Below are 18,605 nucleotides of genomic sequence, written 5' to 3'. Positions count from 1 at the left end.
ACTCCCCATTACTAGGTTCTCTCTTCTCTTAATGGAGAGATAATAATCATATCTTGTCCAAGGTATCCTGGGAATTCATTTCCTCGTATTTGTTCTCTATGCCCACACAGTCCTTATCATTCAGGAGGTTCCTGGACTAAGCCAGGGCCATTCAGCCATTTCAGTACCAGTGGCATTCCACAATGGCATTGCCGTAAGGAAGTTATCTGTCTTCCCTCAGTGGAAGTGTGCAAACCCAGCGCATGGACAATACTATGATTTCATATTTAAAGTGTATATTATCACAGCATCTCTGTAATCCGTACATCTAGCCTATTAGATTACATCGTTAGAATTATCCCCTTGTTGAATATGTAGGTCACTGATTGGCTTACTTAAGGACATCGAGTAATTTCATTGCAAAGGAGAGAGTTCAGTTGAAGATTGCCTGGCTCAGTCTTAGCCACGAGACTATTTGAGTTAAGACTCCTGTGTTAAACCCAGATGAGACCAAGTCAAAGGCCTCAGACCTGGTATCTGTGAAGACCAAGGGCTGATTCAGACAGCCCCTCTGCATCACAGGTGAAGGAGCATGTGCACTGCACATCTTTCCCACCCACTTCTGAGGCACCATCCCACATAATGGGAGGAGCTTGCATAAACTGGTGCAGTTTGGAAGGCTAAAACCTGGTTTAAGATTCAGCCTGAGGCAAATTTGCGATATGAGCCACAGAAACCCAACTACAACTGTAGTGTTTAGGAACATAGGAAGCTGCCACATAACAAGTCAGACCATAGGTCCATCTAGCTCAGTATTGTCTACCCAGACTGGCAGCAGCTTCTCCAAGGTTGCAGGCAGGAATCTCTCTCAGCCCTATCTTGGAGATGCCAAGGAGGGAACTTGGAACCTTCTGCTCTTCCCAGAGCGGCTCCATCCCCTATGGGGAATATCTTACAGTGTTCAGACATCAAGTCTCCCATTCATATGCAACCAGGGTGGACCCTGCTTAGCTAAGGTGACAAGTCATGCTTGCTACCACAAGACCAGCTCTCCTCTCTTTACTTGTTACTGATTAGCCTACAGTCCTGCAACGAAGCATGTCTAGGAGAGGTGGTGGCAAATGGAAGGTATCATTTTCCAGAGGACACAGTATTGAGAAACCAAGCAACCCATTTCTTCACCACATCCTTAGACCCGCTCCATTTTTCAGTCTCCAGCCAAACACAAGTGGAACCTCTCTGGTACAGGAGGTTCCATGGAAGCTAGGCCATATTGTACCAAACACTGGTATGTATTACTAGACACAGTAAAAGGTGTGTCTAGTAAAGATGACCAAAGAGACTCAGAAGTATGTGCCAGGCATAAAGATGGCTTACAGCTCACCCTACATCCTTTCCTGGAGACTTGATAAATGAATGTATGGCTTCATGGAGATTTGTTCCTTCAGGGGAGGGTGCAGAAGACCCAGATGCAACTCACTGGCTGGCTTTGGACAAGCTACTTACCTCACAAGGTTGTTACAAGGATACATGTAAGATCAGTGGGGGCATATAACACCACCTCAGCCACTGGTGGCTAAAAGGGAATGCTTTATCCAGAAAAACAAAACCAAGAAACCTTTCTGGTTCCTTTTCCCACTAGATGAAAATTTCTTTTTAGAAGGATTCAATGGCTAGTGAGTTTAGGCTGTTTGCAACAGATTTTCATGTTTTCTAGATAGCTGGCTTTTAATCTTAAAGCATTATTTCATATTTTTCTAAGCCACTGGAAAGTTTTCTCTAATGGCCCTAGCAATACCAGTGGCAACTCTCTTGAGTTTACCAGAGGAAGACCTGTCCCTATTCAGCCCAACACAGAATCCTCCAGTGGCTTGTTGCTGATGTCTCATATTACTTTTTAAAGATTGAGTCCCTGTGTGGTACATGGAAACATTTTCTTATTCTTTTTGTTATGTTAACTGCTTTGAGAACTTTTTTTGTTGAAAATATTAAGGTGGTGGCAAAATGCAGAGTAAAAGTTGCACAAGTGGAATGCTGCTGCTTATGTAACAAGGAAGGAAGATTTCTGATTCCCCCTTGGACAGCTCTCTGCCCAATTGAAAAAATGTTCCTGAGGGTTGGGGGGCCCTTCGGAGCAGATTTTGGGGGTACAGGAGGCTACAGGGATAAAGGAACCTGAAGAAATTGGCCCTTGCCATTATGTAAGCAGAAACATGCCACTCGTACAACTTTTATTCTGGATGCCTTCTACAAATAATAATTCTACTGCCGCGGCCAAGGAGGCAGCCAACTGATGACAGCGAAGGGCTGCTCTTGATCTGTGGCCTGAAGTATCCTTGCTGCCAGCAACCTTCATCTGCTGCCAGGTTCTGGAGGACCATTTTTCTGGGGGCTATTTACAGCAGGGTTGCAGCAAAAGGAACCACCAGCGGTTGCAGCCAAAAACCTGATTTTGTTTGTTTTTAATCATATGGAAACTACTTTGAGAGGCTTTGGATGAAAAGTGGAATGCAAATAAATCCAGCCAGATCTGCTTTGTAAGCTATCTCTGTATGGGAGAACATTTGAGAATTATGTACAAGTTGCTCTGTACTTCGGAGGAGCTGTAAGGGCTCAGTGAAATCCAACAAGACCTTTAGAAGAAGATAGGAAATACAAGCTGGACGTTAAGAACACAGATGGACAAGTGTGCAGAGGACAGAGAGCTGCTTTGTCACTGGATGCAACAGCTGCATCTTACCAATCCAGGTGTAGCTGTTATGTTGCGATGCACAGAGTGAAAATCTCCAGAGCTGCAGGTTTATTTATCTATCAAATTTGTATACCGCCCCAAACTTTTGTCTCTGGGTTGGGGAGGGGGTGGGGGAGGACTAGCCCACCTCACAGCATAATTAACCAAACTTAAGGGCAACCAGGTCAGTTGTACCAACCTAGCCCCAAAGAGAGACATGGACACCACAATTGAGCTTGCTCATTAAAATTTTTAATACATTAAAAAATATATAGACCAGTTCTGATTTGATAATTCTTTGAGGGTATGTTCATTTTCTTCTGAAGGAAAGAAGCACAAAAAATAAGACCGACTGTGGGAGGCGCAAGGGAAAAGCTCCAGGGCTTTTGCTGCTGTCGCCAACTGCACTGAAGGAAGACGCAAAACAAAAACCACACGTTAGCAAATGACACACAGCTATGGCTTCTGTAGAACTTTCCTGAACAGGACATGCCGGAATCTCTGGCAGCATACGGAGTGGCAGCCAGCCACCTTCCCCTCCAGCCAAATCCACTTTACCTTCTTAGCTCCCCCAAAACAAAAACCTCCCTGGTCCTCAAACCAAATTATCCATACCAACTCAACCTTGAAACAAAGAAAAACATGTCCGAGGCAACAATTCAAGTTTTAGATGTATCTGGGGAAAGAAAGGGCACGTTGCAGCCAAAGCGACTCTTTATTTCAGAGAAGGGGCTCCCCTTCTTAAGTCACATCCTTCCTGTGTGTGATGACGACCATATGGTGGATCTAGAAGTCTTTTAGACACTGCTAAATTTGACAGCATAGGGACAGGCAAGCGGGAGAGAACACGACAGCAACAGAGAGGGCCTAAAGTGATACCTAAATAGCCTCCACGCTCTTATCAGATCAATACTCAGTGCTACTTTGCCAAACATCCGAGACTTAAAGGAGAACAGGTGGCCAGCCGGCACCAGCAGCTGCAATGCATCACTGTCCACACTGCAACTCCCTAGCAGGAGATGAGCAAATGACTGAAGCAAGACAAGAGTTTAGCCTGTGAAAGAAACTCTGTGCTAGAAATTTAGAAGCTGCTTACCAGCAGAGAGACAGAAGACAACAAGAGGAAGTAGAACAGACTGTGTGCCAAGCTATTGTACAAGGAAAAAAAATATAAAGCTATTTACGCCAAGGAGCAATCCTTTCAGATATCCAAGCCATTTCCAGTGTCAAAATAAAACTTCTGCCCATTCACTGCCCCACAGGGCTGAGTCCTGTCCCAAAAGTCCCACCCCCCTACCCAGCTTGGTTCTCAGCGGGTACCACTCCCTGATGGCCAAGGGTTGAGCCGGCACTGCGGGCAACAGCCTGAATAGACAAGAACATCACAGGCCTGGGACCGTTCGCCAGCGTGCCAGCCTGCAGGCCAGCCAGGACAAAGCCGGTAAGCCTCCAGGTTGCAGATCAGTTCCACCACCTCATCAACTGTGGTGAGGCGAGCAGGGTGGCTGGCATAGAGTTCATGCTCGGGCGGCACGGGCAGATCCCGCACCACCACGTGGAAGAAGAGGCCTGGGCGAATGTGGATGACTGCCGCCGACATCGTGGAGTGCTTTGAACGCTGCACAAGACGGAGGTTGGGGCCACCCAACGGGGGCAGCACTTCCCAATGAGCAGGGAGTGGGATTTCATTCAGCTCAGCCAGGAACTCCCGCAGGACACTGTCCAACTGGGCAAGGGGCTGCATACCACCCAGGCTGTAGATCTCCATTATCTAAGAACGCACAGAGGAATGTCAGCTTAGTGACTTCTCCCTTCCCAACATGCTAGCAATACCCAATACACCCCAGACACAACGTGCAGCGCCAGTTCCCCCTAATTCACACTCTTCAGTACTCACTGCTTGTACTAGGACAGTCTCTCAACTTCATAATAGTTTCTAGTACTATGGGCAAATGGATCAATGGCAGAGAAGTATTTTACAACCAACTACTGATTTCTACTTTTATACGAAAGAGGGAAATGTTTTAGCCAAGGGAGAAATGTAGTCTAACCCTAAAGCATGTTCTTGTTGATTGTGTGAACCTACAAATGATATACTCAATAGAATTTTGAAATACTAATTGCTTTTGGTTTGGTTTTTAATTTATAATGGAATCCTACTGTGACCCTCTTAGTTTCAAGCAAAAGCCACATGATTAAATGAAGATCTCTCCCCATATGGGCCTTGTTCTGCCCTCTCCAATTTCTACCAGTTGCATTCCCATCACACCCTTCATCCCAGAATGTGGGGTAGGCTGCCTTGGCCTCCAAGTCACTCCTCTCCCCTTTCAGAGTCAGAAAGAACAAACCCAGCAACTTCCAATTATTGCACACTTGCCCAATACTAGTTAATCACTCACCACTGGGGGGCGCATTTGCTGCAACTGCTCCACTTCATCATCCTCTTCATCATCCAGAACTACCACCTCCCTGCCCTGGGTTCCCTGCACCCTCTTATACTGAGGGAGTCCCGCTGACACCTGTAGCAATGAAGACAGACAACAGTTCTGTTCAGGCCTTAGTCTCTCAACACCCAAGCCCAGTTTCAGGAACACTAGGAGGTAGGACTTGTGGGTTCTAGCCTCGAAACCACAAAGGAGCAAAAAGGATCCTCACAAATCTCTTCAAGCGGGTGGGCACAACACCACATTTATAGAGATGCAGCAAACCTAGAGCATGGCACTACAACCCAAAGGTTTTACATTATGGATGTTTTTGACTTGGCTAACAGCCTTGAGACTTTGTGTTACAGGTAGTATACAAATCAGTTAAATTCCTAAGAAATAAGACAGCAGGGAGAGACGGAAGAACTGAAGACTTTTTTTCTTAAGCAACAGTGATAACGGAGCATTGGTTTCACTTACCGTGAAGGATTCTTCTGGTTGCTGGGGCCAGAGACATCTCATGGGTTATCCTCTCTCAAGAGCTCCAGGCAGGACAGAAAGTAAATAGTTAAAAAACTAAGCCACACCCACTAGAGCCTGAGGGGGATAATCCCGCCCCAGTTCTTTCAGGCCGAGACATAAGAGGACAAAGGCAATACAAAACAGTAGAAAACAGCAGGTCAGAATAAACAGGTTTAAACATTCCAGAATCACAGAGTGTAGCAACCAACTGTAGAACTAAATGTCAGTCTCCACCATTTCAACAGAAGTAGACCAGAGCGCAAAATCACAACTGGGTGGGCCGAGATGTCCCTGGCCCCAGCAACCAGAAGAAGCCTTCACGGTAGGTGAAACCAATGCTCCGTTCTCGGTTGCTGAGGCCAGGGACATCTCATGGGACATACCACAGCTGTCCAACTCGGGTGGGAGCACTCTGGTCTACTAGCGAGGAAGAACTTGTTGCAAGACCCATCTGCCAAAGGATGCCCAGGCAGATGCAAAATCCTCGATCTTGTAAAGTTTGGTGAAAGTGGAAGGCGACGCCCAGGTGGCCGCCTTGCAGATCTCTTCAACCAGTGACTTAGTGGAAAACGCCACTGACGCTGCTGCTGCTCTAGTAGAATGTGTAGAGAGATGCATTGGTGGACTCAACTTCTGAACCTCGCAGGCCATTGATATACACGCTATAATCCACGTTGCAATAGTGGTCGAGGAATCTGGGACCCCCATGGAATGCAAACAGAGCATCTGACAATCTGAATGAGGCTGGGCGTCTAATATAGACCCTAAGACATCGCTTAACGTCCAACTTGTGCCATTTCTGCTCCATAGGATGGACGGGTTTGGGGCAGAATGAAGGTAGGAATCCATCTTGCGATGGGTGGAAGGGGGACGCCACCTTTGGCCTCATGAAGGGGTCCGGAATGAGCCTGACGGCCTCTTTCTGAAATATACAATATGATTTGTTTTACAGACAGCGCCTGAAGTGCCGAGATGAGCCTTGCAGAAGTGATGGCCACCAAAAAAGGCCAATTTAAACGATAAGACCCTGATCAGAATAGCTGCCAAATGTTCAAAAGAGTGAGCGTGCAATGCCTTGAGGACAGTATGTAGTTCCCAAGCGGGTAACCTATGCACTGTTGGAGGTGACATCAGCGAGGGACCTCATAAGAACCTACGCTGGTGAGGATGTGACTGAGATATTTTGCCCTTTTCTGCTGAGAGCAACTCCACCAATGGCAACGCCTGCCGTTTCAGGGTATTCGGACATAGTCCCTTCTTGAACCCTTCTTGTAAGAAGAGCAGGAGATGACATAACTTAGCCATGCCCTTCGGAACGGAGTTGCATGACATCCAGCGAAGGAGTGCTCGCCATGTATATTGATAAATTCTCTCTGTCAATGGACTTCGCGATGCCAGCATAGTGCTGATAACTCCCTCCGAGTAGCCATGTTGGCTGAGGACTCGCCACTCAGTTTCCAAACGGTTAGCCGAAACCAACATGGATCCGGGTGTAAAACTGGACCCTGATGGAGCAGGTCCGGGGTCTGAGGCAACTCCCAAGGTGGCTCCACCGCCAGATGGAGGAGCTCTGGAAACCAGGGTCTCCTGGGCCAGAATGGTGCCACTAAGAGTACTCTTGCTCGAAGAAGACACATCCATTGCAGGACTCTGGCCAACAGAGGTGTCAGAGGATACGTATAAAGGAGAGCGTCTGGCCATGGACTGGATAGGGCATCCACTGCCATCGCCTCCCTGCATGGAAATCTAGTCATAAACGCTGGTAACTGTGCATTCTTCAGAGTCATGAAGAGGTCTACCTCGGGCATGCCCATCTTCTCTGTTTTCTGGGTGAAAACTGATGGATTTAGAGTCCACTCCCCACCCCCAGTTGGATGTTAGCCCAGCTTAACCAGTCTGAAACCAGGTTCAGCTCTCCCTTGACACGGTGTGCCATCAGGGAAGGAAGGTTGCTCTCTGCCCAGGACAGCAGAAGGACAGCCTCCTGGTGAAGTGACTTGGTCTCCCATTGCTTGCTTACATATGCCTTTGCCATCGTATTGTCGGTCTTTACGAATACGTCGGTGCCTTGGATGATCTCCTGGAATGCTAGTAGTGCTAGGCGAACTGCGCGGAGTTCCCTCCAATTTATGTTGTGAGAACGCTCCTCCTTGTTCCATAGCCGCTGCGCCGACTGGTTGAGGCAGTGGGCTCCCCAGCCCGTCACTTGCGTCTGTTGTTATGATGAACATCTGTGGGTCCAAGGTCTTTCCCCAATTCAGGTTGTTGGAATTGATCCACCAGCGGAGAGAGCAACACAGGTCTGGTGGCAACTTCAGAAGCAGTCTACACTTCCTTACGATTGCCTTCTGGTGGGGTAGGAGAAACCACTGGAGGTCGTGCAGATGAAGTCAAGCCCACGGAACCGAGTCCGGGGCGGCCACCATCAAGTTCAGCAGTCTTGACAAGGAAGCCAGAGGAACTCTTGGACTCGCTAGAACCAGGTGAACCTCTGTCTGGATAGTCTGTAACCTGTCCAGTGGAAGCAAGAGGCAGTCCATTAAGGTAACTATGATTACCCCCAGATGGTGCAGCCTGTGGCATGGCGTCAATTGACTCTTTTCTCCATTTATGATGAAACCATGGTACTCGAGTGTTGCGATAGTTAAGGGCCAAGTCCTGTTCTGCCTCTGGGAGAGATCTCGCTAGCAGCAACAAATTTACCATATATGCAAACAAACGAATCCCTTTCTGACAGAGTTGCGCCACCAGTGGCGCCAACAACTTTGTGGAGACATGAAGGGCTGCTGTATTGAAAATGCCTTCCAGTATATTGAAACCGAAGGTACTGCCTGCTTTCTGGGTGTATAGGAAGATGCAGGTAGGCCTCCCTTAAATCTATGGACGCCAGCACATCCAGATGAAAGAGTGCCTCTGAAACTGCTCTTAGAGTTTCCATCTGGAAATGAGTTCTGCGGACCCATCTGTTCAAAAAAATTTAAGTCTAAAACAGCTCTCCTTGAGCCGTCCCTGTTTGGGACGGTAAATAGGATAGAAGTGTTTTGTTGTTGTTTTGTTTTGTTTGTTTTGTTTTAACTGCCTCTCCCTCCTGTGCCAGAGGCACTGGCTCCACTGCCCCGATGTCCAGGAGGTGTTGGATCGCCTGGACCATCGGCAAATGCTTTGAGAATGCTTTTGACCTTGGAGTGGGGATAAAGCAGCAGGGGGAGAGGAGTGAAACTCTATCCTGTAGCTGTGATGGATCAGCTGCAGAACCCAGTTGTCTGAGGTTGAATCTTCCTAGACTAGGGCGAGGCGAGACAAATGCCCTCCAAGCCTGAAATGCTTCAAGTCATTGTTGTGGCTTTTGCTGCTTTGACTGAGCAGCTTGCTGTTTGTAGGTACCAAACCCACTAAAGGGTGCTCTCTTACGATTCCAAGATCCCCTCTGGAATTTTGTATCTCTGTCCCGGCCCATGAAGGGCCAGAAGCTATGAAAGGGAAGGGCCTTTTGAAAGGCTGTTTATCAGTCTTTTTATTGGTTGAAGGCATCGTGTCTTTCACTTATCAGATGACTCTACAAGAATGTCTTGTAGGGCAGACTCACCAAAAGGCTTCTTGCCGTTGCGAGGTTAAGCCTAGAGGTAGAACCAACTGTCCAACTTTGAGCCACAAGTGGCGTCTGCCAACAAATGATGAAGCCACCACTTGCGCTGAGAATCTAATCGTATCAAGATTGGCATCGGCCATAAGGGCCTGCGCTTTCTGGATCTTTAATAGTTGCTGTCACATCTTAACTGGGTCCCCTGGAGGATCACTCAGAAGATTGACCACCCATAATAAGGAGGCACGGGCTGCCCTGGATGTTGCTGCTGTTGCACTGATCACCAGGGACACGTTCTCATGACACAATTAAATGACAGCTCGGCCTTCTTGTCAGCTATGTCTTTTAGAGAAACCTCACCCTCTCGAGATACCAGGGAATTCGACACCAATTGAGAAATCTGTAGGGATGTGCAAAAAATTTCGGGCACAGAACGATCTGTGCCCAAAACGAACAATTTCGGGTGATTCGGGGCCGAACCGAATCACCCCCGATGTCCCCCGAATTTTTTCGGACACGAGCCGAATCACCCGAATTTCGGGCAAAAAAAATTCGGGTGATTCGGTTCATGGTTGATTTTTGGCGATTTTTTAAAGTTTTAGTGACTTTGGGGCAGTTCTGGAGCATAGCATGGGATTTGGGCAAAAGGAGTGGGGTGGGGTGGTAGCGCCTAATGAGTGCAGGCTACCACCCCAATTTCAGGGGGATTGGGCAAAGGGCTGATTTTTGGTAAATTTCTGAAAATTTCATGTCTTTGGGGCAGATTGGGGCATATTGGGGCAGAAAGTGGGGGCTGGGGCAGAATAGTGGGGTGGGGTGGTAGTGCCTAATGGGTGGAGGCTACCACACCAATTTCAGGGGGATTGGGCAGAGGGCTGATTTTTTGAGAATTTTTGAAGTTTGGGTGTCTTTGGGGCAGATTGGGGGCAGAAAGTGGATCTGCCCCAAAGGAGTGGGGTGGGCTGCTAGATAGTGTCTAATGGGTGGAGGCTACCACCCATCCCCAATTTAAGAGTGATTGGGCAGGGGGTGAATTTTGGTGAATTTATTTTTATGAGGTTTGTCTTCATAAGGTGAAGTGTGCTAAATTGATTACTTCCTCATATTAGTCACAGTAAAGGAAAGTGTGAAAAAGTGAAAGTGGGGTCATGAGAGTTGTTTAATTGAAAAAAATCTCATTTGCTATGATAGAATGAGAATTCACACCTCAGAAGTTTTTTGCTCTCACTAAAACTTTAAAAATTCACAAAAAATCAGGACTTTGCCCAATCCCCCTGAAATTGGGGTGGTAGACTCTACCCATTGGGCACTACCACCCCACCCCAAAATTTTGCCCCTGGGCCCCTTTTTACCCCCCCGAATCGATTCGGATTCGGATTCGGATTAAATCCGAATCCGAACCGAATCAAGGGTGATTCGGGTGACCCAGATTCGGGCACAAAACAGAACGGGGGTGATTCGGCTCGGGTCCGAGCCGAATCACCCGAAAATCCAAATTGCACACCCCTAGAAATCTGGGCATCCGCATTTGGTGTCCTCAACATATCTGTAGTGGTTTTCTGAAAAGAAAAACGTTTGTTAGCCATGGATGTAGCCTTGCAGTTGGAAACTGCTGTCTACCATTCCTGTGACTACATCCACAAACAACTCTGGCATGGGCATCAGCATGTCCTTGGGGCGTGCTCTAGGAAAGACCAAGTCCCCTTTGGCGCAAGAGTCAGAACTCTGCCCAGCCTCTGATTTCAGTCCAATTGTATTAATAATTCTGGACATCAGTGGGCTGAAGTCCTCTGCCACAAAAAGGCGCTGTGACACCGAGGCATTACCAGTGTCCTCCCCTCCAGACCATTCTCCGTCATCCTTGTCTAACGGAGTCTCTGGGTCCAGATCAAAACCTCCCCCTGCATTAATTGGGTCTTCAGAGTCAGAAGGCAGATTAGGCCTCTCTGAGCTTGCAATGACTTTTTTGGGGGGGGGAGGTGCAAGTAAACCCCTAGGGCCCCCAGAGTCTGATCGGAAGCATCAGAGGAATGGTCCCGTGCCACCTTGCCAGCCAACTTGCCCAGCTCACTATGCTTAAGCTTGCTTTCGGCCTTCTTGGGAGAAGGACTGACAGACTCGCTAAATGAGGAGCTCACACTGGGTGATCTATGCCTTCTCCCCTTTGTGGATCTCTTACTCCTCTTAGGGGACCTAACCTGGTAGATGGTGTTAATGATTGCATTGTGAAATCATGCTTGCCACTCAGGTGGCGGCACAGACTTAGGTAAAACAGCAGAGTTAGAACTGGGTTCTTTAGGCCCCGTCTCTGCAGCAGACTCCCCCTGCTGGCCAAACACCATAGTCACAGTCTTAGGCTTTTCCTGCCCTTTTAGAGACTGTCTCCCTTTTACATTACCGGCTCCTTCAGGTAAAATGGAGGGATTCTTCGCAACTGTCGCCATCTTAGGAATAGAAGACGCCTGTGATGGCCTCGCTGCCCTGCCGGTCAGGTTGCTAGCCAGCTAGCCAGCTCGCCAATCCGCCTAATCTCTTCTGAGGTTGGTGGGGCGTTGGCAGTAGGGAGCCTCCCAAAGCGCTCTTCACAGCCACTTCAAGCTGCCTGCAGCAGCGTGGCGCGCCAGGCCGCGGTAGTGTGAGTCTCGCAGCCCGAGGGCGGGACACTCGATGCGGCCCCTTCGACAATCGGGACGGGCAGCTCGAGAGCGGCCCTCACCGACGCGGGAAAATTACGCCCTTCCAGGGGGGACTCCGTGGCCCATAGATGAGAGATGGCCGATTACAGACCGTCAACTCACTGCTGGCGAATTTTTCGGGCGGTTTTCGGGAGGTGGGAAAAGCGGCCTTGCTATGCAGAGCTTGCAGCAGCCTGCGCCAATGGGGCCTACAAATGGCCCTGAAGCCTCCCAGGCCGAAAACACTCCATCTCTTCCCCTTGTTGGAGAAATTGCTCTGTACCTCTCTGACTGGCTCCAAGCAACGGAGAGGAAAGAGGAGATGGTGGGGGGGGAGAGAAACAGACGAAGGAAGGGTGGTTTTCTTTCTTTTCTTTTCTTTTCTTTTCAGGTAATAGCAAGTAATAAAGATCAGGGACAGAAAAAAGGATTTGGAGAATGGAATACTGTAGTTAGGAAGTCAATTAGAGAAGTAATATCAGCAGAAAATAGAGAGCGCTAGAAAAACGCTAGGGGCTTTTTGAGGAGCTTGCTGAGGACAGAAAGAACTGGGGCAGGGTTATCCCCCTCAGGCTCTAGTAGGTGTGGCTTAGTTTTTTAACTATTTACTTTCTGTCCTGCCTGGAGCTTTTGAGAGAGGATAACACATGAGATGTCCCTGGCCTCAGCAACCGAGAAGCACAAGATTTCACACTCAAACTCCTCTTGTACCCAATGCACCTGTACTGGACAAACAGGGTAAAGGGGGGATGCACTGCTAGGTTTCAACAACTATGACACCAATTTGTCAGTCATCACATAAGAAAGTTATGTCCTTTCCCTTCACCCTACACATCCACACTGCAGATGCACTGGAGTACAGAAGGAGTTGCCTTTTCATTCAGAAGCCTTTGGAGCAAAGTCTCATGGGCAATCAAGAAAATGTGATGGTCCAAAGAACAAGGAGGCCAAAATAGTGGTCCACAATACAAGTTTTAAGAGCCACTGCCCAGAATAAAAGCCAAGGCGTTCCAAAAGCTGTACCAAATATTAGTTACCATGCAGCATGCCACTGAAAGCTGGAAGTGGGAAGTTAGAGAAGATTGACAGTGCTCCTTAGAGCAGATAACAGATAAAGTCAAGCTTAACAATGTACTACTGCAAAAAGGATGGGGCCGGGGTGGGGTGGGGGGGGGGCAGGGTGACAAGCTGTTTGGTTCAAGTTAGCCCAAAGTGCTATGACTAAGACACAGGAAACCTCATTCAATTCTGGATAAGCTTTGCCTGGAACAGGAAATCTAGTAGGGGATGTTGCATTTTAAAGAGTCTCAAAGGGAGAGGGATATTAAGAGATGAAGGCTCAAGACACTGAGTCCTTATATTTAGAAGCTTTCCATAGAGGGAGATAGGACAATTATGCCCACCTGTCACAAAAGAAAGGACAGGAGACAACAGGCTGATGTGACAAAAAGGTAGTCTATTAAATGACAACCAAAACACAACTGTAAGGAGCAGCTGCTGCCATAAAAAAAGTGCAAGTGAAATCATGTTAACAAAAATGGACTGTTGTGATGATAAACAGGACATGTTCTTTAGTGTTGTCACTGAAGCATGAATACAACTGATTCCCAACAGTCTTAATAAACCTAGATTTATCTTCAAACACAAGAAAATGGACTTTTCTACACTGTAAGCATTTAACTAAGTAACTAACTTGTTGACATGGCTAAAACAGAAAAAAGACAAAAGGAAGGAGGAATGCTGCAAGAAGTTGTTACTGGAATATTACTGGGCTTTTTCCAGTAATAAACTGTTGCACCATCCCTCCTTTCTTCCTTTTGCCTACTCCAGTGTGTGCCATCCCTTGCAGTCTATTTCCACCCTAAAAGAGAAAAGGGCTTGAAATATTACAAGGGCTCTAGGCACAACTGCAGTGGGGGGGGGGGCACAGTGCGCTTGAGTTGTTTGTCAGGGCCTTGTAACCATTGGAACATGGTAACTATGCAACATCCCAGCTCCACAGCACTCTATAGACCAGGCATTAAAACAAAGCTTCCTTATTTTTGAAAATTTGTAAATCTCTCTTGATTATTGATTGATTGTTTAAATTTATATACTGCCTTTCATTAAAGCAATCCCAAGGTGGTTTACAGCAAAAAAAAATTTAACACAAGATGGTAAAAAAGACACAATTAAAATATTAAGTGGGGGGGGGAATATTAAACAAATCTGATTAAAAAATTTAAAACAAAGCATAAAAGCAATAAAGTTTATAAAGAGCAGCAGCAGCAGCAGAGAATCAAATAAATGCCTGGGCAAACAGCCAAGATTTTACATTTTTTCTAAAAGCTGTGATGGAAACTTCCCATACGATTCCCATACTCGAGAGGCGGCCCAGAAGGATACCGTGGTCGATGGTATCAAACACCGCCGAGAGGTCCAGCAGAACCAACAGGGACGCACTCCCCCTGAGATAAGGACATTTGGCAACCCTTCTGATGCATTCTGCCAACTTAATCCCAAGTGGTATAGAAATACTAAGCAGCAGCAGCGTCAGTGAGTTTTATGAGACAACCCCAGGAACATTTGGATCCTAGAGCAGGAGGGAGATGTGAGATACGGGTGGGTGGGGGGAGGAGCTTACCGGAGAGTCATTGGATGGGCGACGGTCCCCGCCTGGTTCTGCATGTTCCTGCTTGATTTTGGGAGATGTGGCAATAAGAAAGTTAACAGCAGGTAACCTGGTATCCGATTCCTATAAAAGGCAAATGAAACCGTAAAGTACATAAGGAAGATGTTTGAAACCCCTGGGTGTTTCAGATGTTAGCAGACCAGCTCTCCCTCCCTCCCCGCAACTTGATTGGAAAGCTCTGACTTCAAGCAAGAATGTAGTAGAAGTGAGGCATAGCATGGATATGCCCTTTATGCCATTGGCTCGAGCAGCCACATCTCGTAGAAACTGGACCAGTGCAAGAACAGAAAGCATGGCATCTCTCAACTGAGTCATGTGAATTCTTGATTAGGCCTGAGGCCTTACACAAAGAAGAAATTCGGACATACCACCATGCAATCAAGGTCAGGTCTCCAAACCAGTTATGCAGATTAGAGACAAGGCAGCTCTTTTGTTCTGCGCATCTTCTGAACAGAACTCTACTCAAGTCCAGACCCTTTGTCCATATTGAAACCTAAAAATTTCCCACCTTGGAGATTCTGCAGACCCTTGTAAAAGGCTCCCACAGACATGTCGATTTCTGGCCGTGGAGCCTTTGCTGAAGGTTCCTGGGAAGTGTCTCTGCCGCTGCACGAGTGTGGCAGTGGGAGTTAGGGATGTGCACAGAATCGGATCGAATGCGGTGTGTGTGTGTGCGCGCCACGGTTCCCTCTAAGAGGCGTGCATGCATACACATTTTCTGATGTCCGCTCAGTTAATTTTTGATCCCACTCAGGTTGAATTGGGAAGGCCCCATTCTGAATGCAGATGCGTGCACACTGCCTTGATACTGCTGCCCAGAACAAAACTCATTCCGCACACGGGTGAAAAAAATTAGAGAGAACACTGGTGTGTGCTGCTTTAAGGGTGGGAGAGGGTGCACTTACCCTTCCCGCCGCTCTTCCCCCTCCAGTGCTCCATTTTTAGAAAGCCCATCAGGGTAGTAGCGTACCTCCCTGCCACCCCGTTTGCTCCTTTTACCGGAACCGAAAGAATCTGACGAGCCTGCGCACCATTTTGGTTCCCGACAGGGCCGCTAGACTTCCAAATGGAACCCTCCAAGGCTGGGGATAATTTCCCACATGGGCTAGCCGCAGACTAACCCATATACCTGGGAAAGGAGGTGGAATGGATCCTGGTGTGGTCATGTACTATCACAGACCACGCCAGGATCCATTCCACCTCCTTGGAAAAACTTCTGCAAGGACCTCAGTTCTTCTCCAGAGTAGAAAGTCATCCCTTTTGGCATTGCACATGAAACAGCTGACACTGATAGGTAACCAAGTGTTTTTCTCCCTCCCGCCACCATCCACATTCCAACAGCTAGGCTATTAGAGCCTTCACCACCACCACCCCACCACCACCCCTCCATCCTTATCTAGTCCCTGAAAGCTGCCTTCACTCCTTGCACAACTGTGACAGTATCAAGGCTGCCAAATATCACTGTTTACATTGCGCTTCTGCTGTATCAACCTGTTTCAGAAGCCTCGTCTCCGAGTCTGTTACTCCTCAGGGGTACCCTAATGTTTATTTTATTATTATTTAAAGTATGTATACCCTGCCTCTCCAGTATACTACTGCTTGGGGTGGCTGACAACAATAAAATAGATACAATGTGAAATAAATGTAATAAAATTAACCAAATTAAGAAAAGAAGATAACAGCCAGCTAAAACCATAATCAGAATTAAGTTTCAAATTAAAAGTTATTTTAAAAGCTAAAAACTGAAAATTATAAAAACTAAAAAACCTACCAAATATAACCAATGATGGAGCATTAAAAAGCTTCTTTAAAAAGATGATTTTGGTTTTTTTAAACACACTGAGGGAGGGAGCATGGCGAAGCTCTTCAGGGAGGGTATTCCATGGCCAAGGAGCCACAACCCAAAAGGCCCTGTCTCTTGTCCCCACCAACCAGATCTCTATTAGTGGCGGAGCCATGAGCAGGGCCTGAAATGATGGGCCCTGGCAGGTTCATATGGCAAATGCGGTCCAACAGGTACCCCGGCCCCAAGCCATGTAGAGCTTTGAAGGTCAAGACCAGCCCTTTGAATCTAGCCCAGAAGTGGACCAATAACCAATGAAGCTGCTGCAGGATGGGTGTGACAGTCACAAAGCAACTTGCACCCACGAGCATCCTTGCAGCAGCATTCTGGACCAGCTGAAGCTTCCAAACCATTTTCAAGGGCAGCCCCACATAGAGCACATTGGGCAAATGTTGGCATTTGCCTGCATATAAACTACGGTCCATTTTGTATACACACTTGCAAATTTGGTTTTCAAGTAAGTTCCCCAGTTTGTTCTAAAAGCATAGATATGCACATGGGTAGCATACAGTGGCAGCAAATGTGGTAATGGACTATGTACAGATATTAAGTTTTCAAAGGTTGTGGAGAATTGCCCAAGCACGTGTGTGTTTGTGCACGCACACACACTCTTTCTATTAAGCCCAATCTTGCAACATTAATAGCAATGGTAGCTGACTGAATGGAAAATAACAGGAGCTTCACTGCACAAAGTAAAGCCTCTTTGCTATTTCTCCTCATACTTTACATTTGAAAACAAGTGATACAATGCATTCAAAAAGGGAAAAGTGAAGAAAAATGTTTCTTTAGTGGGGGAAAGGGAGTAGCCTTAACTAAATTTGTCATTCTTTCTTTCTAAAGGAGGGAGGCCAACCCTCATGTTCTTAGAAACATTTTATGTGCCAGACAATGGTCTGGAAGTCAAATGCCTTCCTGCTCCATAATAAAGCGTGATGTCATCTGGAAGCAAGGGCTTCACAATTACAAAGTACATGTGCTCCCTACAAATACATATATTTATAGCTTACAATCAAGATCCAAAAGAAGAGAGGTCACATTAAAGTGTAGAATCTCCACTTAAACTTTAAAAGGATATTTATTGGTGGGGTCACAAAGAGGCAGATAAAATTGTTTCAGGAGCTGAATCTTGCCCATGGGCCCCTGAGTGGACCCTCCCCTTTTCTAAATGCTGAAGTGATATGAATGCTTATACAGTACAGTAGGCTAGCACTTCTCTGGAAAGCACAAAACCCAAAACCTATCAGTGAAATCACAGGCTCTAATGCCAGAAGAACCTCTGACCAAACATACAGCCAGCACAATCTCAACAGCACTAGATACTGGCTGGCAGAAGAGTCTTCTTTAACCAGTGGCTTCCAACTGCTGCGAATGTACGGAGTTCTCAGCAAACGTACAGCAACCTGTTAGAGAAGATGCCTTTGACCTGAACATGCTTCTGTAGCCCTTTAGTTGCCAGCTTAAGAGATTCTGCTCCAATTGCCACAGCCTTCAGGAGCTAGACAGCAGCTACAAGGAGCAGAGCTCTCCTGGCTGTAGCACTCACTCACTAGAATTCCCTTCTGAAGAAACATTCATTAACGATTTTTAGAAGACTGGACAATCCTCTCTTTTAAAAAACACTTTGGGTGAGCTCAGATGTTAGGCTCTTTTTTATTCCTGCTGCTCTGATCAGTTTCTTATTTTGTTACATATGTACTGCATTTCAGATGGTATTTGGGGAGCCACTCTGTGAGCTTAGTACATGGTGGAAAAGGGAGGTCGGGAGATTCCCAGCCAGTTCTTGTTTTCCCCAAAGATGAGAATCAATTGCACACAACTTCGGGGTCTGTCACTTCAACTATCTGAAAGTGGTAAGGAGGGACACATTTGTCAATGTGGCAAGAGGGGAGAATGGTCTCACTCACCTTCACCACAACACGGGTGGGTAGGGTAGGCTGGCGAGGTACACCTGGCTCCTCTTTGATGCGTTCTGGCAGGATGGGGCGGTCCTTCACAGGCTCTTGGGCCAAAATAGGATTGGCTCTCTCAGGCTGTTCCTTCAACCTCAGCTGTTGCTGCTCTTGCTGCTGCTCAGGCATCTCTGGGCCTCGTGGTCTGGACAGATCAATCAGTTCACTGCCTGAAGGGGACTCTTCTGTCTGTGGAAAGATAGGAGGGAAACAGAATCATGCCTCTCCA

At 47.1% G+C, this 18,605-nt stretch overlaps 1 protein-coding gene across 26 annotated transcripts in view; it reads right to left on the bottom strand.

Annotated features, from left to right (window-relative positions):
* Positions 1–2,940: 2,940 nt before the first annotated feature.
* Positions 2,941–18,605, bottom strand: part of MBD1 (methyl-CpG binding domain protein 1) — a 118,400-nt gene continuing 102,735 nt past the window's right edge. For 25 of the 26 annotated variants that reach the window (XM_053290637.1, XM_053290638.1, XM_053290635.1 and 22 more), the window contains 4 exons: positions 18,332–18,565; positions 14,537–14,647; positions 5,110–5,229; positions 2,941–4,481 (listed from right to left, as the gene is read on the bottom strand). In XM_053290637.1, coding sequence (XP_053146612.1) covers positions 4,020–4,481; positions 5,110–5,229; positions 14,537–14,647; positions 18,332–18,565 — 927 coding nt within the window. In that variant the 3' untranslated portion in view covers positions 2,941–4,019. The remainder of the gene's footprint in view (positions 4,482–5,109; positions 5,230–14,536; positions 14,648–18,331; positions 18,566–18,605) is intronic. The other variant, XM_053290652.1, reaches the window with a different exon arrangement.

This window comes from Hemicordylus capensis, chromosome 2, assembly GCF_027244095.1.
Source record: "Hemicordylus capensis ecotype Gifberg chromosome 2, rHemCap1.1.pri, whole genome shotgun sequence".
Taxonomy (NCBI): domain Eukaryota; kingdom Metazoa; phylum Chordata; class Lepidosauria; order Squamata; family Cordylidae; genus Hemicordylus; species Hemicordylus capensis.
The sequence above is the reverse complement of the archived record's forward strand: the minus strand, read 5'-3'. Positions and strand labels throughout refer to the sequence as shown.